Source organism: Callorhinus ursinus, unplaced genomic scaffold (assembly GCF_003265705.2).
Source record: "Callorhinus ursinus isolate GAN/ISIS: 27379988/994484 unplaced genomic scaffold, GSC_fseal_2.0 scaffold34, whole genome shotgun sequence".
Classification (NCBI taxonomy): Eukaryota; Metazoa; Chordata; class Mammalia; order Carnivora; family Otariidae; genus Callorhinus; species Callorhinus ursinus.
The window spans coordinates 4,459,014-4,485,022 of record NW_027397096.1 but is presented as its reverse complement, the minus strand read 5'-3'; the positions used below and the strand labels follow the sequence as shown (position 1 = coordinate 4,485,022).

Genomic DNA, 26,009 nt, shown 5'->3' with positions numbered 1-26,009 from the left:
CGCAGTCTGGTAGCATGTAGTAGAACCCAGTTGCCCCTCTCATTTTAGTTTAGATAGAATTGTCTTTTACATAGTAAGTTTACAAACCCATCTTAATGTTTAGGACTGTTTCTTGACTGGTATATTTAGTTGATCTCAGTGGGCAGTTGTAACTAAGCCTTAAATCATTCAAGAGTTAATAGTATTACTTGCATTTATGTCATATTTTGCTTCCTTTTTAGTTCTCTAAATTTGACTTTTTTTTTTCCTTTTCTCAGGTACTCTCTGCCCTTGACATACTCCAACCTCCACACATTGACTATTTTGAAGAAATGTATCCTAACCAGGGAATGTGAAAGAAGGGGACAATAATTTATTAATTTATTCTTCTAGCACCTTTTTGGGTTCATGCTTTAAGGTGTATAAAATCTCATCCTTACAGAGGTGGTTGAGTACCTGGAACCAGGTAATTTTGAAATCCCAAGTTATCTGACAGAGAGCAATATTATCAATGTATCCTGAATTGTGATACCATAAAACAGGACTTTGGAGCACATATTGTACTTAACCTGCACACAGCCTTATGAGATAGGTTATTACCATCCCCATTTTGCAGATGAAACCAGTGAGGCAGCTGTGTTGTATGGAACTCAAGAAAGTATTCTTGTTGCTGTACAACAACTGCGTATCAGTTAAGAGGATAATACTGCCCCTTTTTTCTACCACTTGGGGTAAGGTGAAAATTAAAAAGATAACATAAGTCAAATCCCAAGTTCTTTGGATTAATGGTGATGGTGCTGGTAATAGTCATTACTTACATAAGTTTTTATCAGATGCCAGGCACAGTTCTAAGTTATTTACACATACGAGTTTAATCCCTGTAACAACCATCTGGGAAAGATACTGTGACTGTTCCCATTTTAGAGAAGAGGAAATTGAGGCACAAAAGATAAAAAAGACTTGACAAGATCACAGAGCTAGCAAGTATTGAGATTGAGGTTCAATTCCAGACGGTCTGACTCTGTGGTCTTTATTTCAACTCCTACATGATTCTCTCAGGATAGAGGCTTTAACACTATATTACTACTGTTAATATGTAAAAATAGTATGTTAGGTATCATGGATAATAATAAACTGTAAAATAATGCCTAGTATTAGCTTCTGGGACTATGCATGAAAATAAAAAATTGGGACATAGGTTAGCCCTAGGCAAAGCAGCACCATTTACCATTCTGCATTTAACTGGGTAAAACTTTAAGTGAAAGACAGGGAGTCCTAAATCATTGAATTCAGTGAGCTCATGACAGTGTATTCACTCTAGGCTTTTTATTAACACTAGGCCTATGACTTAGAATGGAAACCAATATGAAAGCAAGATAGTTTTTCAGACTTAGCAGTGAGATAAAAATCTCATTACACAGGTGGTAGGTAATTCTATACTAGACAATTATCTTTGATAATTTCTTTAGTAACTGGGAACAATTAAGAGCTTCCCTAAGGGAAGGAGAATGGCTAAGCTGACTGGGGAATTGGGAAACGTTATAAGGTGATAGAATTGTCACTGATCAACACTGCTGGGATGTTGTGATCTGATGATAAACCTAAAGCTCTTGAATGCTGTAATCCTTGGTGATATTTTAACGGCCGAATCTTTTTGGAATTAATAAAGGCTTAACTCAGTGGACTTGGGGTGCTCCAACCCTGCACTTTCCAGAGAAAGCTTCTGGCTGACAAGAGTGTCTTTCTGTACTTGAGATCTTGGGCTTGGTCAGGTGATTCTTGACATACGGTTTTTTAAAAAAGCACAGAATTACCCTAAGGATAGAAGAATTGAGAAGGTTCTTCTCTCCTCAACTATAGATAAGAAGTAACAACTGAGGAGAAAGCATTGATGATTCCATTTCATAGACTTCCTGAAAATTACCCAGGTTTTCACTGAGGAAGGGACTCGTGGGAGTGGGGCCATACTTGTGTCATTCATCAGAACTAACTTCCGGGGCGCCTGGGTGGCTCAGTCGTTAAGCGCCTGCCTTCGGCTCAGGTCATGATCCCAGGGTCCTGGGATCAAGCCCCACATCGGGGTCCCTGCTCAGCGGGAAGCCTGCTTCTCCCTCTCCCACTCCCCTGCTTGTGTTCCCTCTCTCACTGTGTCTCTCTCTGTCAAACAAATAAATAAAATCTTTAAAAAAAGAAGAAGTAACTTCCTACACTTTGCCAGGAGTCACCTTTATCCTTTTAGTTTGCCAGAAAGGAACCTACATATTAGAAGGCATTCCTATGAATGTGTAATGCTATTTCTACCTATTTGGAAATGACGTTGCTGACAACAAACCTTGAAATTAGAAGAAATCTTTATTAAATAAGAATTTTATTGTATTATAGGTTGTGTCAGGGGTCCCCAAGATTACCCTCAGCTTCCATGATTTGCTGAAATAACTCACAGGATCCAGGAAAGGTGTTCTACCATGGTTACAGTTTATTACAGCAAAATGATACAGATTAAATCAGCAAAAGAAACCGTTGCATAAGGCAGAGTCCAGGAGAAACCAGGTACAAAGTTCCACTTGGCCTCCTGGTAGATTTGCACAGATCTTGCTTAATTTTCCCAGCAACAATGTATGACAACACAGATAAATTTTGTCAACCAGGGAGGCTCATCTGAGCCTTAGTGTCCAGGGTTTTTATTGGAGATCAGTCAGGTAGGCATAGAGCACCCACAGGGCTGACCTTAGCTACTCAAGTCTCTGGCCCTCCTCCTCTTTCCCCACCCAGACGTTACTCTAATACAGCTGGCCCAAGGCCCCAGGCAAACAAAACCGGTGTCACCATAAATCATACTGTTAGCATAAACTGTCTGATTTGACCAAAGCCCCAGGTATGTTAAGACACTCTTATGAGGCAGGACATTGCAAGGGCTCAAAGGTTATTTCCCAGGAATTGGTCCTGAGCCAGTCCTAAAGACTTTTGGAATGTGTAGGGTTTGGGTAACCTAGACCTGATGAGTTAACCCTTTATTGCACCTAGGCCATCTGTGAGGAAAGAATGTTTTCAAGTAAGATACTTAATTGGTGAATATATTTATATTTAATAACTGCCAGATATATTTAGATTCTCTTCACTGAACACTTAGCTAATTTATAATAATCATTTTCTGCCTTATAGTTCAAGCATGAATGGTTTATATCAGGCATTAATTTTGTATACTTGGGCTTGTCATTCCTTTAAAAACTTCGTGTGCTTCTATAAGCTAGGAGTTCTCACTTATTATTAGTGACCATAATTGGAGTCTGGGAGATCCTTGATTGATTATTATTTCAAATACTTGGAGAGCAGAGGGAAAGTTAGCATCGTTATGGTTTAAAACTGTGAGTGGCATAGATAGTATAGTACCTGTTGGTGGCTGATTTCAGCTCATTTCATTAGTTAGCATTATGTTTCTATGAAATTCCTCTCCCCAAAATTGTTCATGAATGTTTAATTAAAAGTCTTTGCCATAAAATATTTGTAGAACCATCTGGTACACGATTTACTTAAATGTTTTACTTTCTTATTTAATTTTTTTACCTTCGGGTTAAAAAATTGACACCTGTTGTAATTAGATAGCTACAGGAGAGTCTTTCAAACCTAAACCTCAATTATTCTTCTTCTCTGTTGTATTATTTTTAGCTATGTATAGAATCATGCACAGAAAAAAGGTGTTTTCCACTGGTTGTGCTCTTTGGAAAACACTGAATCCCTTTAACATAAAAAGGAATTGTTACTATAGCTGCCCCAGGATTATAAACACTCTGTAGAAGGTATGATTTAGCTTGGAGAACAGGATACTAAAAATTTGTGTTTTAGGATAGCTATTAAATGGAAATGTAAGAAATGCCTTAATTACATACAAGCTCTGCCTTTGGTGATTCTTTTAATATCCTAAATAGAAGTTTTCTATGTCCTGTCCTTTTTATACAAATAAATTTGTTGTAGCCAAAGCAAAAACATTTTTCCCTCAGTTTCCCACTGAAAAATAAGAAAACTTACTACTAAAACATAAAAATATTGGAGATTCATAGTATTTCAAGTTAGTATTTGATTTCAACTTAATGTATTATTCATCTGTGTTAGCAGCTCCCTCTGTAGTATCTCAGAAACATGGCATACACATTACACATGGTTTTAGACAGTGGCTTTTTTTTTTTTTAAATTGGAGGATTGTTGTGTCTTTGCAGATTTTAGAATGGATAATATTTTGAGTTTTAAATGTATGATCATGGAATTGTGCTTTGAAGAAACTTTGAGGTCTGTTTGAGGCTCTGTCATTTTAGGTAAGTTCTAAGTATGTTGCTATTAGATCTAATGGATGTTCTAATAGTTGATAAAGGAATCAGTTCATAGAGTCAAAAATATATATTTATCTTATTATTTAAGTCGTTAAAGGAAATAAATAATCTTAAGTAACCTTTTATTATACATACAGTACCACATCATTGCACTTTTTTCTAAGATTAAAAAATTGTGCTGTTATATTGCATATGTAACTGTTAGTACAGAAACGTTTTAAAATCTCTTTACACTGATTTAATAGTTGGTATCATTTTAGAAAATCTGAGGTCTATGAATGTTTTGATATAATCAGATGTACACTAAGAGTATAAGCATATAGTATCATGCAGTTAATCATACATTTTTTTCCCTGAAACTATAATAAAATGATAACATCGGTGCCCACCATCAGTGGCTTGAGTTTTCAAAGACCATGCATCTTTAGATAGCTTCTTAAGCAACTTATAAAAAGACAGTATCTAGATTATAATTGTTTACAAATCTACCTACAGGGTGCAACAGATTTAGCAGGAGCCCAGTATGGAAGGAACAATAAATTCTACCCTGTTCTCTGTATCTTGTAGCTTTTCTATTTTCATATTCTTAAAATCTAATGTATCAACCTGGAAAATATATTCCTTAATAATTAAGAAAAATTATTTTTTAACTGAACTTTTAGCTGTTAAGGGATTACATTATTCATTTTGCACTCTGAGTTTCTCTTTGGAAAACTGTATGAAAATACTTTGGCACTTAGTCACTTTGAGCCTACCGAAATTTAACCCAAGAGAAACCAGTTGTAATTATTTGATTGAAAATCATTATTTATCATGCTTTAGTCAGGATTCTGAATTCTGTACATAAACATGCCTTTTTCTACTGGGATGCCTGCTGGATTGGAAATAAAAATTTGACCTGCCTTGGGAAAAGTTTACTTTTAACTTGAAACATAATGAAACATGATCTTAGTAGTAGTACAGGTTTTCTGTACCAGAAGCAATTAGAGCCTAAAACCAGTGGAAATGAGAAGTCTTAATGCGTGACCGTGTGTCCCGGTTTGTCAGGACTCCTGCATTTTACCTAATGTCCTGTATAATTATTAATTAATAAGTTCCTCCTTTTACTTTCAGAAGTGTCCCTTTAATAGGTTTGGCTTGTGCAGGCATTGTTGAAACAGGAATCTCTTGTCATAAAGGCAGCAAGGGAACCTCCATCCCCATTTTGACCAGTTAGGGTCCTTGATGAGCAGTGATGTAGTTTTGGGCTCCCCAGATGCAGTCATTTAATTTTAACTGATAGTATTTGTATAGTATATTTTATAGCAACATTTTGTAATTTAAAGAATATACAATACATGATTCTTTGGTGCTATGAAACAGCTCTATAAGGATGCCTGGGTGGCTCAGTCAGTTAAAAGTCTGCATTTAGCTTGGGACATGATCCCAGGGTTCTGGGATAGAGTCCTGCGTCAGGCTCCTTGCTCAGCAGGGAACCTGCATCTCCCTCTGCCTCTCTCTCTCTCTCCCTCTCTCTCTCTCTCTGACACATGAATAAATGAAATCTTTAAAAAAGAAAGAAAGAAAGAAAGAAGGAAGGAAGGGAGGGAGGGAGGGAGGGAGGGAGGGAGGGAGGAAGGAAGGAAGGAAGGAAGGAAGGAAGGAAGGAAGGAAGGAAGGAAGGAAGGAAGAAAAGAAATGAAAGAAACAGCTCTATAACCTTCAGGGAATCTTAGGAGTCCATGAACTGCTAAGAACAAACAAAATGAAATACGTATATACGTACTTAAGTGCACTCTTACTCTCAATCAGACAGAACCAGCAAGGACCAGAAATCTACATCCTAGGAGCTTTGAAGATTCCCATGTTGTTAGAATTTCCTCTTCATTTATTCTGTAAACATAAGCATCAACTATGTCAACTAGAATCAGGATTTTTTTCTCTTTTGCTCACTGTTGTATTCCCAGCTTAGAACAGTGCCTAACATATAGTAGGTGCTACATAAATGTTTGCTAAATGAATGAATAAGATAGTCTCTGCCCTCCAGGTCTGTAGTCTAGCGGGGGATACAATCCTATAAATAATAATTATAGGTTAGGAATCATAGCAATATAAAAGAATTAGCATATTCTGAGAGCATTAGGGGTCTGATTTTCACTCATTCCCATTTTAGTGTCCAAGCTGGATTACTTGTAAAGCATTTGATGATTTGAAAAAAAAAACTATTGCTTACCCACTGTCTACCAATTCTGGCTCCTTACCCTTGAAGCCTAAGGCAGAAACACAGAGAAAGGCAAAACAAAGGAAAAGTTAACAGAACAATGCACCAGAATTCCTGACTTTAATTGCCATTTAGTCAGTATCTAGTCTGCCTTATTTATTCATTCAGCCAAACATTTAGCACTACTTTGTACATAACATTATACTAATCTTTGTGGAAGGTACAAAGACGAATTGTTCATTTGTTTAATTTTTTTTTCCATTTAATGTACTGGGCACTGTTCTAAATACCTGACTCTTATTTCCATTTTACAGTTGAAGAAACTATAGCTCAGAGAGGTAAATAACTCATCCAAGTTCACTCAGAAATGACAGAGCTGGGATTTGAACCCATGTTCAAATCAGAGAGCACTGGACCAAGAGTGCTCTTAACTCCCTGATGCCTCTTAGTGCTTTCCTTAAAAAAAAAAAAAAAAAAAAAATACAGTCTGTGGAGTGAGATAAGATGTAAAGAGGGAACCATCATATATATATATATATATATATATATATATATATATATGGTAGGAAGTGCCAAAAGAATATGGGCAGGTGGTATGGAACTTGAAAAGAAGGAGAGAGTACTTCAGGCAGAAAAAAACAATAAGACTTCATGAAGAAAATGACATTTCAGCTGAGTGTTGAAAGATGAGGAGGATGTGGACAGGTAGCCTTGAGGAGGATGGATATTCCAGATGGAGAGATAAGTATCAAGAGCACCTTTTAGGGAATGGCAGATCATCCATTTGGCTAGAGTTTAGCATGCATGGATAATAAGAAATTAAGCTAGTTGGAGCAAATCATGGAGGGCCTTGAATGTTAAACTAAGAAAATTCATCTTTATTCAGTAGGCATTTGAAGGCACAATGAGAGATTTTTGTGATAAGGAATGACAGAATCAGAAGTGTCCTTTATAAACTTAACAAAGAGTTTCTGTTTGGGCTGATGAGAATGTTCTAGAATTAGTGGTGATAGTTGCACAACATTGTGAATGTACATAATGCCACTGAATTTTACATGTTAAAATGGTAAATTTTATGTTCTGTGTAGAGGCCGCTTTTAGACAACAGACTTGAGCAATGGAAACTTGATCAAGGTCAAAGGGCCCACAGCGACCACCTGGCTGAATACAGACAGGCCCACCAGGCAACCCACCTTAAAATATCCATTGGCCCTAACTGACCAATGGGCTACTTAGAACCAGGCACAATGATAAAAAAGGGAAAATTCCATACATCTCCATACCTCCTCACCTTCCCACTTTAAATAGAGCCTCTGCAGACAGTCTTGTTTGAGGTCCAGCCCTGCCACTACCTTGCAATATATTCAATAAACTTATGTTTATTATTCTCCCTTGTTCTGCCTTGGGTGAATCTTTTCATTGCCCGCGCCACCGGCTTCCACCCAATCATTGTCCCACATTTGGGGGCCTGCATCTGATGGAGAGGGACATCACATTATGTTACATTTTACCACAACTAAAAAAAAACCAAAAAACCCTTAAAAAGGATCCAACTCTTAGGGCTGAGAGGCAGCGACTGTTGTGCAGACCAAGAAAGTTGAGCAGAAGGATTTTTGGCAATTGAGTGGGACCTCTTTAGCCATGTACTCAACAGCGTGGGCTTTGATGTTGATGGCTGGTTGGGTATTCACAGAGGTAGGACAAGAAAATGAAAAAATTGGGAGGAGGCTCCCTAGACCCTCACAGAATGGCTGGCCACATTGATACAGAAGCAGTTATCAGAAGAGGACTTGGTATACTCCGAGAAAGGAGAGACGAGATCCAAAGACAAAGATGTTGGGGTGATAGCAAGCAAGCAAGAATAGTAGTGTGGTTAGAATTTGGAGATTGTGTTCAAAGAAAGGAATTTGTAGTTAGAACAAGTTGTAATCATTTCAAAATAGAAAGTAGAGCCATGCTTTAAGGTAGATGAAGTGGAATAATAAGGAAAGTTCTTGAAGTTCAGACAGTTGAGAAATTGAGGGATAGAGATTCTTTACCCTGGTTGCACATTAAAATCACCTAAGGAGCTTTTTAAAAAAATACAAACGCTCAAACCCTACATTCTGATTTATTGGTTTGAGTTTGGTCCTAGGTATCAATAAGAATTTTTGAAAAGTTCTCCCCAGTGATCTGAATGTGCCCTCAGGGTTGGGATCCACTAGGCTAAAAGCCACCAGAATAATTATCAGCATAAATGTTGAAGTTACCAGTGACCACCTAAGGGACTTCAAATAGCAAACCAGCTGTTTGTGTGATCTAGCTAAGATCTGGATTGTTGTAAAGGCTGCTAAAGACAAGGATAAGAGACTATGGAATTAGTTTCTCGTATGTTGTGGGGTTTTTTTGGTTTGTTTTTGTTTTTTTGAGGTCTTTTGAGCATTAGCATTGGGACCAACCATAGCCTGGAAAAGGAGAGGAGATGGAAGCAGCTTACTCTGTCTCCACTTGTTAGCTCTTTACATTGAGACTTTTCCTCAGAATCATGTCAGTGTTCTTTATGTAATCATAAATTTTTTTTGATGACCAAATTAACTGTGATTGATCTACCAATCTTTAAAAACTTGAGGATGTAATTCATCTTCTGTTTAGGCTTTAAGAAAGTTAAAAGATATTCTATTTTAGGCAAAAAGTTCCAACTTTATTTTCATTCTGACACAACAGTGGAAAGGATTTAAAGTGAAGTATCAGAAGTTTAAGGCTATGTGTGTCTTTGACTTGGAGCCTTGAACTAATCACCCAAAATCTCTGCTTCATTCATTCTTTGACTTTTTAAACATGATTAAAAGAGATAATTACTTTATGTCCAATTCCATTCATTTAGCTGATTTTCCAGAGTGAGCATGAGCTAGGAATCAAGAATGTGCTGTTCCCTCAGGTAATTTCAGCTCCCATAGGCTTCTCTAAGTGAGAGAATTTCACCAAACTGAGCATGATGCTGTTGAGAGAGGTAGTTTTATATAGCATCACCCCTTAACAAGAGCCAGCTGTTTCCTGTGGGGTTCAGTCAAAGAAACGGCACTCTGCTTCAACGCCAAACACAATACTGTTGAATTTAATGTGAATTTGACATATTTGTCTCCAACATGGTATCTTCCCAGATGACTTTTTGTGATACTCAATGTTCATTTTATGCCTAAGTTAGAACTTTACCCTCAGGACAGAGGTACTAGCAGGTAGTATGAAGTATAATGGCCATTGTTGTTATCCTTAAGTGGTTCATGGTACAATTGGGGATGATTGATGATTTTCAAATAATTATAATACTAGAGTAATCAGTTTAACACTAGAGATATCAACCAGATTTCCTTAAGCAGAAAAAAACTGCTCCGCCCTTCTCTCCTTCCCAAAAAAGAGTTTGGAAGACTTATCTAGTACTTAAAGTTTTCATAGAATAAAATATTTTCTCTAGTCCTTCCTTATACAAGCCATATAAAATCAATGATCTTATTAGTAGGATAAATTATATTTTCAGTAGTTCCAGTTTATTTTTATTTTCCCACAGAGTTTTAGGAAGTATCTGATTTCGTGTTTATGGGTCCATGTAACTTTCTGCATAGCTGTTCTAATTAAATGGTGTGGAACAGTGCTAATAGGTGGCACATCTAAGTGTCTATTAGATCATTCATTACATAAATGTTAGAAAGTGGGCACTCTGAACAAATGAAAAAGGCAGATCTTTACATCTTTTTAAAGATATAATTGACATACAGCAAACCTTCTCTCTTGACAGAACCCTTTAAATGGACCACCATTTTATTTCATCTCTTCTTTTTTTTTGTTTTTTTTAAGATGTTATTTATTTATCAGAGAGAGAGAGACAGAGGCAGACAGAGGGAGAAGCAGGCTCCTTGCTCAACAAGGAGCCCGATGTGGGACTCGATCCCAGGACTCTGGGATCATGACCTGAGCCGAAGGCAGACGCTTAACCGACTGAGCCACCCAGGCGTCCCTATTTCATCTCTTCTTACTGCCATAAAAAGTGCTCAGACTTCTCCGATAGACCTCTCCTAGATTCTTTCTTCTTACAGATTTTTGTTCTCTGTATATTTTGAATCCTCCCTGCCCTTCATAACTGGTTCATTTTAATAACTTTGTCTTTTAAAATCTTTAACCAAAAATGAATTTCATTGGTGATGGGTAGCGCTGGGTAGGTAAGGAAGCATCTGCAGCTTTCATATTGAGAGGCTTGTCTTCCCTCCAGAGCTGTTTGTGCTTGTTTATACCACTGATAGCAATCTGCTCTCAGGTTTTAATGACATCATTCTTGCAGCTTTACAATAGATCAAACTGGAGTAAATTGCTCTCAAATTCTGTTGGGCAGGAGGATATTTGAAACCAGATTGTCTGGACAGAGAAGTAAGTTTTTTAGACCCGTTAAGAAAGGTTGGTGGGTCTAATTTGAAGGCTCACTGTCCTTAGAGAAAGTATTAAGATTTGTTATAATAACAGTAAGAAGCATTTTATATGATTGATACATGCATTTATCCTCTGAATGGATTAAGAGGTGGTTGAAGAATTTGCCCTTTCTCTTCGTGAATTAAAAAAACTGGAGAAGTAAAATGTTTCTAATCTAGGCGAAGGCTCTTCTTTCAAATATCTTTTTTAATATTTAGAAAAAATCGTGACTATTCTAATCATTTCTTTTGGTGTCTGTTTCTTGGCTCTTAGTCTCTATTTTTTTGTGTATGTTCATTTGCTTTGGAGGGTTATGATGGTGGGAAATTAGTAATGACCAAACTCTACCATCTCCATAGAGCTTGCCTTTGCCTTCTTTGGAAAGAAGAGAGCTGAGGTTTGAAGTAATCTCTTTTTCTCTAGGATGCTCTTTCTGTTTTATTGCATGTGTGTTTATAGCCTTAGTGACAAGGACTCAGCCAGCAAAACCTTCTGGGCTATGACAGAGTATGTAGAATGAAGTATGTATTACGTATCTTTCCAGTGATTTTCCCTTTTTTCTGGTGATAGAATTGATTTTTTTAATTAGTTTTCAAATTGCAAATTAAAGGTAGTTTTAATAAATTTTTGACATTTATATACAACAGATTAATTACCTTAAAAAATAAAAGGAATTTGCCATTGCCTGGGAAAGAGATTGTTGTATTCAAACATTTTAACAACATGACCTTTTATTCCATTGATTTCTATAGAGAAGCACAGGCATGCTTCAGAAAAGGTCAGTGATTCTAATTGAAGCACACACTGATTTTTTTTTTCCTAGTTGCAAAGGCGCCCATGCTTTTTGTTGCAAAGAAGATGATGAGATTTAGGGCTGACCATTTGTTACAAGAGAAAGCAATTCTGTCTGTGATGCATTGCTGTTTTTCTTCTACATGGAAAGCATTGTTTGAAATCAACAATATCCATAAACCAGATTTTCATTATCCATGCTATTTAATGCCCTCTTTTTTATTTCAGAGGCAGTTACATATCTGAGATCTAGGTTGAAATTTCCCTCTTCTATGGACCTGATTTTGGGGAAAAAAAAAGATGTGAGTCTATTAAAAGTCTCACATATTCCTGGTTGTGAGATTTTCTTCTTTCAAATAGGAATAGCAAGATTTCAGAATTTAATGTGGGTTTAAGCATGTTTTCACTGTCATTCTTGGACTTTTCATATAAGAGAATTCATGGCTGGAGGAGCCAGACATGATAATCCACGTATTATAATTTATTAAACCACAAATACACTGTGTCCTTTTGGAGATATCACCTGACTCGTATTTGTTCCAGCATGTATCACACAAAGATAAAGACTCTAAAAAAAAAAGATTGTAGAACTTTTGACCAATATGACACCTACTTGATAAATACTTAATACCACAAGATTTCTTTTTGGTCTGGCTTAGTGTTGGTTTTTGTCCAGTATGCAATTGGAAGAATGATCCAGTTTTCATTATCTGAAGTCAGTAAAGACTGTTTAAGGATTAAAATTGTGTTTTCAAAGCTTTCTGTCCATATTCATTCTGTAGGAAATAATTTGATACAACAAATTCTCCATTTTCTTCTCCCCATCCAGCTAAACCAGTTAAATACCCTTATTTTGCTATCATATCATTAATAATTTTTCATACAAAATCAATTGCTCATTGCACATAAAGCATTAAATGTGTTCACTTGAGCAGGCAGGTCAAACCACTGTAGTTCTGAACCGCAGATGATGTAGAGTTTTTGAACCTGATAAGTAGTCTTTTACATAAGACCATATCACAGATTTCACATTTATACGCAACTTGAGCTGTCCAGGATGATTAGCTCTCTATTTTTAGTGTTCATTGCAGTGCTTTTTTATGACATATTTGCACAACACCTTAGCATTAGTAAACATTTATTCCTAATAGCTTATAAATTGCCCCAGAATTTACTGATAATAGAAGTTGTGTAATGAATCGGTTTTATTCTTTATCTTTTGTCTGAGAGGTGGGAATGATCTAAGTCAGAGACTGTTTGGCAGGCCTGAATATGGGAATGTGGAATATTGACCTTCATCCCATATATTTGCTATATGTGGAAACTGACTAGAGAGTGTCTCCATTTCTTCCCCCTACAAAGCTTTGATGGCTCCCTCAATACTAGATACTAGAGCCTAAATTGATATTCTTGATATTCATACTCATCATCTCTTAGTTCTGCTCCCAGACAGTAGCAGTCTTGAGTTTAATTACTTACTATCACAATATGAAATAACAACAGGGGTCCTCATCTGTTTATTTCAGGGCCTACCTAGTCAGCATTCTAGCTTGACATAATAGAAAATCTGTTGTAGTGGCAAAGAGCATGGAGTCTGGAGCCAGACTACCTAGATTTGAATTCCAGCTTTGCCTCTTACTACCTACGTAACTTTGTGATCTTATTACCTGTTACAGAGTCTGTGCCTCAATTTCCTGGTTAATAAAATGAGAATAATAATGGCACCTACCTCATAAAGTTATTTTGAGGATTAGATTGGTATAGATTAACAGACTGATTTAGAACAGTGCCTGGCAATTAATAAGTGCTATAAAAGTAGTAGGGGAAGACCTTATAGAGGAGATAGAACTTACTGAAACTGAAAGACAGTAGCAATTCCTATGAATTTTCTGATGCAAACAAAACGTGTCAGGCCGACTACCACCTAAAGATGGCATTAGCAAGTACCTGTCACAAACAAATGGACGTTCATAATGGCCTATCATTAACAAACATAGCCTGTTTTTAGAGAGAATTTTTATTTTTTAAATAAGCTGTGAACTATTAATGAGGAGTGGGTTGTTAACCTCAGTACCTCATGTTTACTTACCTGGTCTCCTCTTCCCACGTACAACTCACTGGCACCTCCAAGGCTTCCATCCAGACTGAATCCACATTATGTGTTTCTTAGTGCTTTCTCCAGTAAGTCTCCCAAACCTTTCCTATTAATTAGAAAGATAGGACATAATTTCCTCCTTCAGCCCCACCGTCCCAAGAACCATTCCCTTTCTTATGCCCCATGGTTATGTCCCCTAGTAGTGTCCCTTCCTGCCTACATACAGATTACCCAAGCTTTAGTTTATTAGCACATCCTGAGGCTGTTTTAAAGAACTGTTTAAAATTCCAACTCACAGTTGGAATTTTTTTCCCTCTGCTTTGAAGAGAATCACTATAGATAGAGCAACTTATTCACACCAGCTCTCTGAAACACCTGTGTTCCAGGTGAAGCAAAAAAAAAGACTTGAATCTAGTCTTCACCTCTCCATTAAAAAATAAATATGTCTCTAAAACTTCCCAGCTGTAGGAATGAAATGCTGTCAGGCCTCCCAACTATTATTGGATCACAGCAAAGCCACACCTAATTTGAGCTGTTGAGAAGCCTCATAACCCCATTGTCCTTTTCCTGAACTGCTTAACCTTCTGGTTAACCTTCTGATTATTAGCCTCTTGACATATTTAATTCAGGTGTGAGAATTTAGGGAGACTCATAGGACCATTTATTTGATCTTTTTTGTATATCCCACTGTTCTGACTTTATTTCTATTTTTTAAGGTTGGTAGATACTAGGAGGCATGTGTTACATGGAGACCCAGAGGTTTCAGAAGCCACTAAATATATCAAACCTGCCTTAATTGGAGGATGTGAGGAAGCAGTGGGGCTTTTAGTCACTTCATAGACCAGCTGAGTCTCCTGCTACCAACTCAGTTTATTTGAGAGCAGTACTTCAGGGAACTACAAGAGAGCACACTAGCACAAATCTGTATTTTAGCCAGATAAAATTTATTTATGTACTACTTAGTATATCAGTTTGCTCTCTGCATACTATATGAATATCATTATTAAATATTAAGAGCACTGATTTGTACGGTTGGTAATGGATTTAATAATTATATGTTTAATTGATAGTCTTTTTCCTTTTACTGATACATCACTTAAAGGTGGCGGGAGAACCAGATGGTAGAACATAGGATTAGGTTGAAGTGGCTTTTTTCCAAAGGAAGTATGTTATCCATGAACTGAGCAGTTTTGTTTTGCATGTGTTTGTTTTTATTGTTTTGGATATGTAGAATACTAATCAGTTACTAATTTTTACCACCCTGAGCTCAAGACGGAGAAACCCGTTAGGTTACTAGAAGCCCTTTACCAGAACCAGGGTCCCTGTGTGGAGGTTCTCAAAAGTCTAACAGAGATTAGCACTTTTATAATTGTTCCCTTGAGTTTCCAATCTGTCCAAACCAACCCTAGGTCTCTCTCAAAAATAATATGCCCTGTAGAAAACTTTTCTTGATCTAAAAAGGCTTTTATGTCCCAATATGAAGGAATGTGACTATCATTGATGTACTGTTTGGTGCCAAAAAGAACCACAAGACCCCATTTAATAAGTAAACAAAATTTTCTTCTTTAGCAATGATAGCCTTTAGAGGTTGCCTTAATCTTTCCTTTTATGATCAGTAACTTAAAGGATGTTTTTAAACTGGTTGCCTATTTTGTGATTTTGTACTTGCATTCTTTCGGCTTTTTCTTCAGGGAGGGGGAAATGTTGGGAAAAATAAGAACACAGTCATACATTTTGGCAAAAGAATGGACTTTGATATTGGGCATTCCTGAGTTTATATCCTTATTTCCTCCTCCCATTAGCTTTTTGACCTTCAAAAAGTTACTTGTTACTCTTCCTTGAGCCTCAGTTTTCTCTGTGATAAATGGACATATTTTTCTTTGAAGCACTGTTGCAAGGAATAAGTGAATTAATGTATGTAGTACATTTGGCACAGTGCCTGGCTTATTGTTATTTAATTCAGTACCCTTCCTCTCTCCCATCACAATGATGATGATAGCAGCTAACAAGTAATCCTTGTTCCCTATGTGCCAGGCATTTATATGTGATTCACACACAACATCTAAACCCTGGCAGTAACCCTGTGTGGTAGATATCATTGTGCCTATTTTATAAATGCAGAAACAAACTCAGAGAAGTTATTTAACTTGCGCAATGTAATCAAGCTAGTAAGTAGCAGTTGAGATTTTTAACCTGGCCTTTCATTCCAAAGCCTACACCACACTGCCTCCCACTGCCTAAATTCGTTTAACTCCTCATACTTAAAACCAGCTTCTTGGGGCGCCTGGGTGGCTCAGTCGTTAAGCGTCTGCCTTCGGCTCATGATCCCAGGGTCCTGGGATGGAGCCCCGCATCGGACTCCCTGCTCGGCGGGAAGCCTGCTTCTCCCTCTCCCACTCCCCCTGCTTGTGTTCCCTCTCTCGCTGTATCTCTGCCTGTCAAATAAATAAATAAAATCTTTAAATAAATAAATAAAACCAGCTTCTTGGTCTTCGCTTCTGAAGTAGAATTATTTCCTTCACCATTTTCCCCGAAGTTTACTTTATCTTTTGAAAGAAAGAGCACAAGTTAAGAACAAAGGCCAGGATCTTGCATTTGCTCTGCTGCATACTAGCTATGAGCTTTGGTTGGTTCCTTTACCTCTCTAAACCTCTTGGCTTGTTTGTATAATGGAACCAGGATAGTACTTCTTAGAGTAATAGTACATGAGGCTAAATAAATTTAAAGCTGGATGCTTAATCTATAGAAAAGTCTCAGTAAATATCAGCACTTTTTTTGTCAGTAAATATTTTTCTTTTCCAGTCAAGCTTCTGTGGCCATGTACAGTACATTAAAATCTTTTTGCTTCCTTGTTTTCTCTACTTGATTTTTACGTATCAATCTCAGTCTTTTCTAACCTCTTGAATGTTGCCTTGCCTTCATCCATCTTTTTTCACTGTTTTGTCATTGAGTTAGCATGCTCTCTACACCCACTTGGTGCCCAGTCAATATTTATGGATGCTAATGATGATGGTTACACAAAGATGGTGCTGGCACCAGCCCTGCAGCCTCTGAGACTGCTTTGAATAATCATGACTTCCTAAAAACAGAAAAGGAGTCAATCATCTTACTCATAATTGAAGGTCAGAATCTGGTGTCAGCATTTGTTTCTGTGGTGATTGTGTAGCTTTTTCTGCAGAATTACCTTTGACAGAGTAGTCAGGTTTTCTGGCATGAGGCTGATGATGATGCATTCTTATATTACTTCCTAAAAATAGATGCAGCATCATAGAGGTGTGAGTTAAACAAATACTGATCATAGTTCAGGTTTGTTTTAATTGGAGGAAGGAGTCAGGGGAGGCTTACCATTGAGGGTGTGGTGGGCTGCCAGGCTCTAGATAGTTTCCTAGTCTTCTTGCCCATAATCATTTTTGCATCAAAGAAAATTGTTCAAAACTGGTTTTAATTTTAAATAAAATCTCTTTTCTCTGCCTTTCTGGTATCTCTAATATTGTCCCACCTCATTTCTTTGATCCTTAGAAGACTCCTTTTTTTTTGCTTTTTTCCTGCTTCAATCTCTGTCCTTCATGAACACATTTTCATCCTCAGCAACTTTTGTATTCTAGCAGGGCATCCTGCGTACTATATTTGGGCCCTATGCACTAAAAATTCTGCTAATGACACTGATGTGCGTTATTCTAAAGAATGTCATGATGTTAAGTTTGAATTTATAACTCATTAATGGTGATGTGCTTCCATAATTTCAATATCCAGGTTTTTTAAATAAAAAAAGGAAAGAAATGAAAAAATTTTTAATAAAAGAGAAACTTTGTGCAAAGAAAAGGAAGATTGTGACTAAAAGCAAAATCGATAAAAAATCTGTCTATGGCAGACTTCATTTAGTAGAAGTACAGATTATTTCTTACTGTATCTAATGATTCCCAAACTTCTATTCTCAACTTAGACCTCCCACCAAACGACTGTCCTATATTTCCAGCAATCTCTAGTGAAGGCTTTTTTTGTTTTCTTCCCATTTTCTTGTCAAAGGCTGCTAGCTCAACCCTCTACCCCACCACACACAATATGTTAGCTGGGAGTCCCTATTATTTTTATATTTATATATTTATGAATAATACGCTGACATAGGTACACATATGCTAATTTTTTAAGTTCTCATCTATTTAAAGAGGATAGGGAACATGAAGCTATTCAAGAAGCTATTTCAAGTAAGCATATATGATTCATAGGTACAATGAAATGTTTGTTAATATCAATTTTAGCTTTATAATTTGACTAAAGAAAGGTAAAAGGAGTAAGATTTGAAGGAAGTGGAATACTCAGGAGGTAGAAAAAGAGGCAAAGAATGTGAGGTAGAAAAACTGATCTCTGATTTAACTTTTGTCTTATTTTTCTGTTGTTGGCAAAAGGAGTATCATTATTTAACCTGTCACCCTGACATTCCTCACCCCCAGTCTAGATCTGTTACATGGCAATAGTCCCAGATTGTTATGAGGATTAAATGAGAGGACCTATGTTAAAAATGGCATGTAGTAGGCTCAAAAATACTTTTCAGAAAACTGAAATAATCCCTTAGCAAATTGTGGGGTTATTTCTTATTTGAGGCTGTGGCCTGCTAGTGACAGAACTAAGACTAATTCAGGTGCTAGAAGAAATGAATAAGAGTACTTGTGTGGATTTGGGCAATTACTTCAGACATCTTCGGATTCAGTTCCTTCCAAAAGGAAAGACTCAAATTCAAAAAGAGAACAATTAGTTCTTTATAATAGCCTGTGACTTGTGAGAATTCTTTGAGATAATTCAAAGTGCTTAGAATGTGCCTGGTGCATAGTAAGAACTCAGTAAGTGTTAATTGCTTTTATTTTTATTATTTCTCATGTTTTTAAAAAAAAATTTTTAGGTGAACCATTTTAAGGAAACCAAATGTATGTGTTTTTACAGATAGAGGTAAATTGCCAATTAGAATGTGCATCTAATTTAAAAATCCAGTAGGAGCTGAAGAAATTTTGATGGTTTTCTCACATTTTTTTTTAAGATTATATTTTTAAGCAATCTCTACATACAATGTGGGGCTCGAACTTAAAACCCCAAGATCAAGAGCCGCATGCTCTGCTGACTGAGCCAGCCAGACGCCCTGGTTTTCTTACATGTTTAAAGTTCTAAATCACTGTAGTTATTGGAATTTAGCAGTCCTAATAATTTAGAGATTTATCTCTTTAGAAGAGTATCTGTTGGTTGGACTACCTTGTTTCTCTTATTTCTCTTGGCTGTGTGATGGCAAGTCTGGCATATTCAATTGCAAAGCAGTGCCTAAAGGGCTTTATGAGATTAACAGCCGTGACATTGTTGTAATCTTTGAGTGAATCTGTTGTAATTGCTTGTTTAATTGTCCATCTCCCTTGTTAGACTCTAAAGTCAGCGAAGGCAGTGACATTCTTGCACACCATTGAATTTTCAGTGCCTAGAACAGTGCCTGGCACATGGTCCTATTCAGAATATTTGTTGAAGAATAGAGAGTGACTTCCCATTTGAAAACACATGGCAAGGGAGGGATTCTAAAAGATGCATCATGTATTGTAGTATTAAATTTCTGATTTTTGTTTGAAACCTGGTTTTGCAACAATGCAAGTAATGGCATTCTCATGAATTTCATGTTCTCTCTTAATAGTCAACAAAGTGAAGGAAATTTCATGGAAAAGGTCAGACTGCAGAATCATTACAACCTAGGTTTGAATCCAAGCTCTGTGTCAACAGCTTAAGCTCTCCCAGCCTCAGTGTGCTCATCTCTTAAATAGGGATAGTTTCAAGTTAGGTATTGTGAGAATTAAATGAGGTGACATAAAAAATGGCACATAGAAGCTTCTACAGAAAGTTAGGTTCCTTTCTCCTTTTCTTCTCCTCATAGCACATAATTAAAAGTAATTTGGGGGCGCTTGGCTGATTCAGTTGGCAGAGAATGCGACTCTTGATCTCAGGGTTGTAAATTCAAGCTCCATGTTGGGTGTAGAGATTACTTAAAAATAAAATCTAAAAAAAAGGTAATTCGGCTTTTCTTTATTTCAAAGTAATCTGCATACTATGATGATATTTGGGTAAGAAATGGGAATCAGTAGTAGGCAGGCTCCTGTGGGAAACAGGTTGGTTAGACCAGAAATTGGGAAGCCAAAGGGTAGTTCTAGTGTTTTTTTCTGACTGGGAATGTGACTTGGGGTAAATCACCTAACCTCCTTGGCATGAGTTTGTTTCTATTAAGTGATATCCCCCAGTGACGAATAATATTGGAGAAAGCATCAAAAGCACTGTTTTCTACCCCGTTAAAAATAATTTTCTAGAATGTCAACCTTAGCAAGAATAACGAGATTGGCAACAAAAAGGTCTTTAAAACAACATGGAAACACTGTTGTTTGTCTTGGGCACTTGAGGCATCAGAGCTGCCCCCCCCCGAATTTATAATTGTTAATTTGCATCATTCGTTTTTCTGAAGCAAATCAGTACATTTAGAAATCCATATTTCGTGGAGCTACTTAACTAATTGCTGCAATCAGCAGCAATTTATTTTATAACAGGGCTGTTCAGATCACTCTCAGGTTGGCATACCATGCAGTGTTTTTTATGATCCTATTTTTAATGATGAGTTTTAATAGGAGAAAATGGTTAATCTGTTAATATTCTCCTGAAAACCCTAACTTTAATCCTATATTTTCTCTTTACCCAAAGGTAACTTAAACGGCCATAGCAGAGTCATTGACCCAGTGGGTACACCAGCTGTTGGAGAGGCTGTCCCATTTAGAAGGACCTAGAGAGGAAAAGCATACCCTGTTTTCCCTCTTGTTTGGAGACCCTCATTAAATTACTCAGAAACAATAATCAGATAGCTGCTGTTCAAGTTAATGGCACCTCTGAGTCCCTGTCAAGAGAGCTTTATTTAATGCGCAACAGACCTGGAGTGATGCAGGTGCTTTTTCGGGCCCTCATTTAATTTAAGCTGCTTTAGTTGGCATGGCAACTAGTTGAGACATCTGGGAGACATTATGCTGGGGATTGAGACTTCAGAGGATTTCTGCCGGAGCACAGCAGAAACCTTATCGTAAAGTGGTGTGTGTTGTTTCTAAATCTCTGAAGCTATAATATTGTTAAATCTTCAAATTCAGGAATTGTATTGTACAGAGAAATCCAGTTTTTAAAGGTTTGGCCTGTTTGTTGGCTTGTTTTCTGTGAAGAAAAAACCTTTTTATTTGTGGAGTGAAAAATGTATTTCCTCTGAAGAGTTTACTTTGCTAAACTAAAACTTGATAAAACTTAATTCTCTGCAGAATTGTCATTTTAATCACTTTATAAAAATAATACATTTAAAATCTTTCAGTCTTTTGTGTTTAAAATATTTTAGAGGAGGGACACCTGGGTGGCTCAGTCGGTTAAGCATCTGCCTTCGGCTCAGGTCGTGATCCCAGAGTCCTGGGATCAAGTCCCACATCGGGCTAGTTTGCTAGTGTGAAGCCTACTTCTCCCTCTACCCCTCCCCCCGCTCATGCTCTCCCTCTCTCTCTCTGACAAATAAATAAAATCTTTAAAAATAAATAATAATAAAATATTTTAGAGGAGAGGAAAGCCCCTCTGCACAGAGGTAATAAGTAAAATGGTAAAGGTGGACAGGGGCTCTATGTGGTTTTGCCCTGGACTTTCTGGTTAATTTAAAAGTTTATCAACCTACCCCCATTCAATTTTTTTTCATTTTTATTAAGTTCTTTATTTTAATTCCAATATAGGTAACATACCGTGCTGTATTAGATTCAGGTGTACAGTACAGAGAGTCAACAATTCTCTGCATCACTCAGTGCTCTGTCTCATTCTCTTTTTAAGTCAGCTTATCATCTTCTTAAGCAGAGGTATGAAAGTAGCACTCTCCTTTCTTAAGTATTACAACAAGCAGTTGAATAAAAGATTTTTCAGGTTCACAGATCCTGAGGACAGTGAGATGATAATCTCGTCATTTGTGTTTAGCGGGGGAATACCCGCTGGTTTATATTTTATGAGAAATTATACACATATGTATGTGGTCTTAGTAGAGAAGAATTGACTTTACCATTCGAAATCATGCTTTATATTCATTTTCAATGCCTTGCTTTTCATTTTGATACCTGATATACTTTTCTCTGTGTTAGGGTTAAACCATATGAAATTATTATTTTTGTTGGTCAGTAATGGTCCAGTATTGTCAGTTCAGATCCAATAGATTTAGGGTAAACAACACCCTGATCTGGAAATACATGTTTTGTAATGCTAAATGAAATGTACGAATTTTTTCTGAAATGAATATTTTTTTTAATTTTATTTATTTATTTGACTGAGTGAGAGAAGGAACACAAGCAGGGGGAGTGGGAGAGGAAGAAGCAGGCTTCCCTCTGAGCAGGGAGCCTGATGGCGGGGCTCGATCCCAGGACCCTGGGATCATGACCTGAGCCGAAGGCAGACACTTAACGACTGAGCCACCCAGGCGCTCCTGAAATGAATAATTATTTATGAAATAATCTGGTTATAGAACCTTAACCATTCCAGCCAATGTTTTCCTTTTCCCCTTTCTTTGAAAATGTAGTCTCTGTTAGAAGAAAGCATATGACATTATTTCATACTTTTTTCTGTTTTTGGCTTCTGTATCGTTTATTCCTTTTATAAGTCAAAGCAAGATTTTTCAAGTGCCAGCAATATGAATTCAACCTGATAACTTGAAAATTAAGATGTTTTCTCTCTGCTACTTGCATGCATACCAACTGTCACTACTAACAGTAAAGATCTGGCATCAAAACTTGGCTACCCGTTTTGTAGATATGAAAGGCAGAATAGAATATAACCTGCTCTTCACTTCCATGCAAGAACTTTTCAATCCTTTCAGGAACAAAAAGTTATTAGACTCATCAGACATGACTGACATCCCATACAGATAAGTGCATCATACTGTCTTTAGGAATTTTTTTTTTCTGAGTAAAGTCTCAAGTTAACAACCCTTAATACAGTGATGGCAATTGTGAAGCTCTTTTGTTTTTTTTTTGTTGTTGTTTATGTATAATGTTTCTGTTTTTGGTCCTTTGAGATTTTGGAACCAACTCAAAAATATTGGGACTTCTGTTTAAGGTTTAGTGGTACAAGTAGAAGTTTTTTCCTATCTCTATATAAGATTTCCTAGTGGGGAAAAAATTTTTAAGTATATACAAGAGGGAAATAGTAAGATTCGGATCTTCTTTTTCTATCCTGCAGAAGACTAAAGCTTTATTCCCTGGAGCTGAGCTATGGTGTCTTCGGCCCCTTCCCCAACTCATACAGAACCCTGGCAGCCTGGCCTGTGCCTTCTAAGACAGAAGTTTGGAAGACTTTTCTCCAGAGAAATGGATTAACCCAAGAGAAAGGATCTATACATAATTGAGGATCCCTCATGAAACAAAACTCTAAAGCTCTAAGCTGTCCCACAGAGAGCTATATGACAGTCACATAGTAATAACCTAAACATCCAGTGTTAGGGATCGCTTAAGTCATGACATATTCCAAAAAATGGTATAATATTTAAGCACTTAAAATTATATAAATATAAGAACTATATACCATGGAAAGTGTTCACAAGTTACTTTAAATGAAAAAAAGTATATGTAATATGTTCTACTTCGACACCATAATTGCACTTAAAGGAATGTATTAGAAAATAATCAGATTCACATAAAGATATGGATAGAGATATATGATGTTTATCTCAGGCTTATTTAAAGTAAAAAACGATTAGAAATAACTTGGATTTTCAACAATGATAGATTGGATAAATGAATTCTATTTGTACATTAGAACACTATATGGTCATAAGAATTCTGCTTTATTAGAATACTTAATAACAAGAGAAAATGCTTATATTTTATTAAGTTAAGAAAACAGTCAGCAACACCATGTATATGTTATAATCCCAATTTCAAACACACACACACACGTACAACATTTTCACAAAGATGTTATAGGTTCATTCACAGAGGTAAGATTCTGGGTAGTTTTTCTGTTCCTTGGCTGTTTTGTATTTCCCCAGTTTTCTACAGTGGAAGTTTTTTTAAACTTTTTTGGAAATTTTTCGAAAATACAGAAAAGTAGAGACAATCATGTAATAACTATCATTTACCCAATACCCAGATTCAACAATTATTCATCATTTTGCCAGTCTCATTTCCTCTCTCCCTTTTTATTGAGGGCCAGAAAAGGAAGGCTGGACTTATTTTAAAGGAGAGCCCAAACATCAAATTATTTTACCTATAAATACTTAAATATGCATTTCTAACTGTTAAGGACTTTAAAAACCTAACCATTATGTCATTTGCACACCTAATAAAATTAGCTAATTTCTTAATATTCCCTGATTTCCTCAAAGATCTCTTTTTTAATCAGGTTTGTTTGAATCAGGTTCTAAACCAAAGTCCATATATTGCATTTGGTTATTACATCTCTTGAGACTCTCTTATCCTGAACTTTCCTACCTTCCCTTCCCCTCACATACCCACCCTCCCCTTTTTTTGGTCATTTATTTGTTGGAGAATTTTTCCTGAAGAATGATCCACACTGTGTTTGATTCACATTGTGTGTTTAGCTGATTGCTTCTTCGTGGTGTCTCTTGTTCTTTTATTCCCCATATTTCTAGTAAACTGGTAATTGGAGCTAGAGGATTGATTATATTGAGGTTTGTTTTTTTGTTTTTTGAGAGAGGCTGCAGGGGGCAGAGGGAGAGAGAGTCTTAAGCAGGTTCCATGCCCAGCACAGAGCCCAACACCAGCTCGACATGGGACCTGATCGCACGACCCTGAAATCATGACCCAAGCCGAAATCCAGAGTCAGACGCCTAACGGACTGAGCCACCCAGGCACCCCTATGTTGAGTTTTTTTAAAGACATGAATACTTTTTTGGGCAGTGGTGTTCATATCACATAGACATAAGATCACACATTAAGTGTTGCTAGGGTTGAGTGGTGGATTGAGGTGATGCTTATCAGTCTCATCCCTTTCAAATGGTTGTAGTAGCCATTGATAATTGGTGCCTGTATCCATGATGTCATAGAGGTTGAAAAATGGCAATTTTTTTTTTACTCATGTAGCATTGCTTTTGCATTGATTAGCTGAAAGTTTTCTATAGGAAACAGAGTGAACATTTAGTATATTTTATTACAGTTTTTAAAATTATAACTCGAAAAAAGGAAAATAAAATCCAGCCATTGAAACAATCTTAAACACAGTCAAGTCCAACTTTACTACTGTGTAAACCTTAGGTTACTTGCCTTCTGTTAGCCTCAATTTCCTCATCTATAATTGGGAATACCACCAGCTCCCTTGTAGGATTGCCATGAAAATTAGATGAGATGATATATTTAAGATACTTAGTAGAGTGCTGGTGTACCTAGTGGGTACTTAGTATACGTGTGTGTGTGTGTGTGTGTGTATAATTTCATTCACCCAACAGATGTTTATAGGAGACATAACTGTATATAGGCATTTGTTTCTGAGAATTTGGGATAGACTTGTGAACAAAACAGACAAAAACCCTTGCCCTCATGGGGCAGGGTTGGGAGACAGAAACAATAAACATAATAAGTAAATTATGTAGGGTAAGTACTAAAGGAAGAAAAAGTAGAGCTGTGCAAGTGGGTAGCTATTGTATAAGGCATGCAAGATGCAGTATTAAATGGTCAAGGTAGGCCTCATTCAAAAGATATGATTTGAACAATAACACAAAGGAGGTGAAAGCCATGGTGTCTGGGGAAGCCCATTCCAGGCAAGAGGGAACAACTAGAGCAAAGACCTAAGGTCAGAGTGTATCTAGTATGTTTAGAGAATAGCAAAAATGGTAGGAGAGAAGGTCAGAGAAGTAAGGAGGACAGATCATTTATGGCCATGTTAAGGACATTTTAAGGACTTTGGCTTTGACTCTAAATGAAATGGGAAACTTTGCAGAAGAGTGACAATCTGGCTTTCATTCAAAAAAATGTCCTGTGAAATGCAGCCAAAAAAATAAGATGAATTGATGAATGGAAAGAGCCATGGATAAACATGTACTAAAGCAAATATGGCAAAATGTTAAGTGTAGAATCTAGGGGGTGGATGTATATATATATGTGTGTGTGATCACTGTTTAATTCTTTCAAGTTTTCCATGTGTTTAAAAATATCTA

General features: G+C 36.8%; 1 protein-coding gene and 1 long non-coding RNA gene across 3 annotated transcripts in view; both read left to right on the top strand.

Annotated features, from left to right (window-relative positions):
* Positions 1–26,009, top strand: part of NLK (nemo like kinase) — a 175,930-nt gene that overhangs the window by 114,890 nt on the left and 35,031 nt on the right. For both annotated transcript variants that reach the window (XR_012374415.1, XM_025851321.2), the window contains exon 3: positions 258–313. Coding sequence is in view for 1 of the 2 variants with exons in the window: in XM_025851321.2 (XP_025707106.1) it covers positions 258–313 (56 nt within the window). In the remaining variant the exon portion in view is untranslated. The remainder of the gene's footprint in view (positions 1–257; positions 314–26,009) is intronic.
* Positions 311–24,212, top strand: LOC141370401 (uncharacterized). Its single transcript, XR_012374417.1, has 3 exons — positions 311–445; positions 4,194–4,289; positions 23,078–24,212. It is a non-coding gene; the product is annotated as an uncharacterized lncRNA (long non-coding RNA).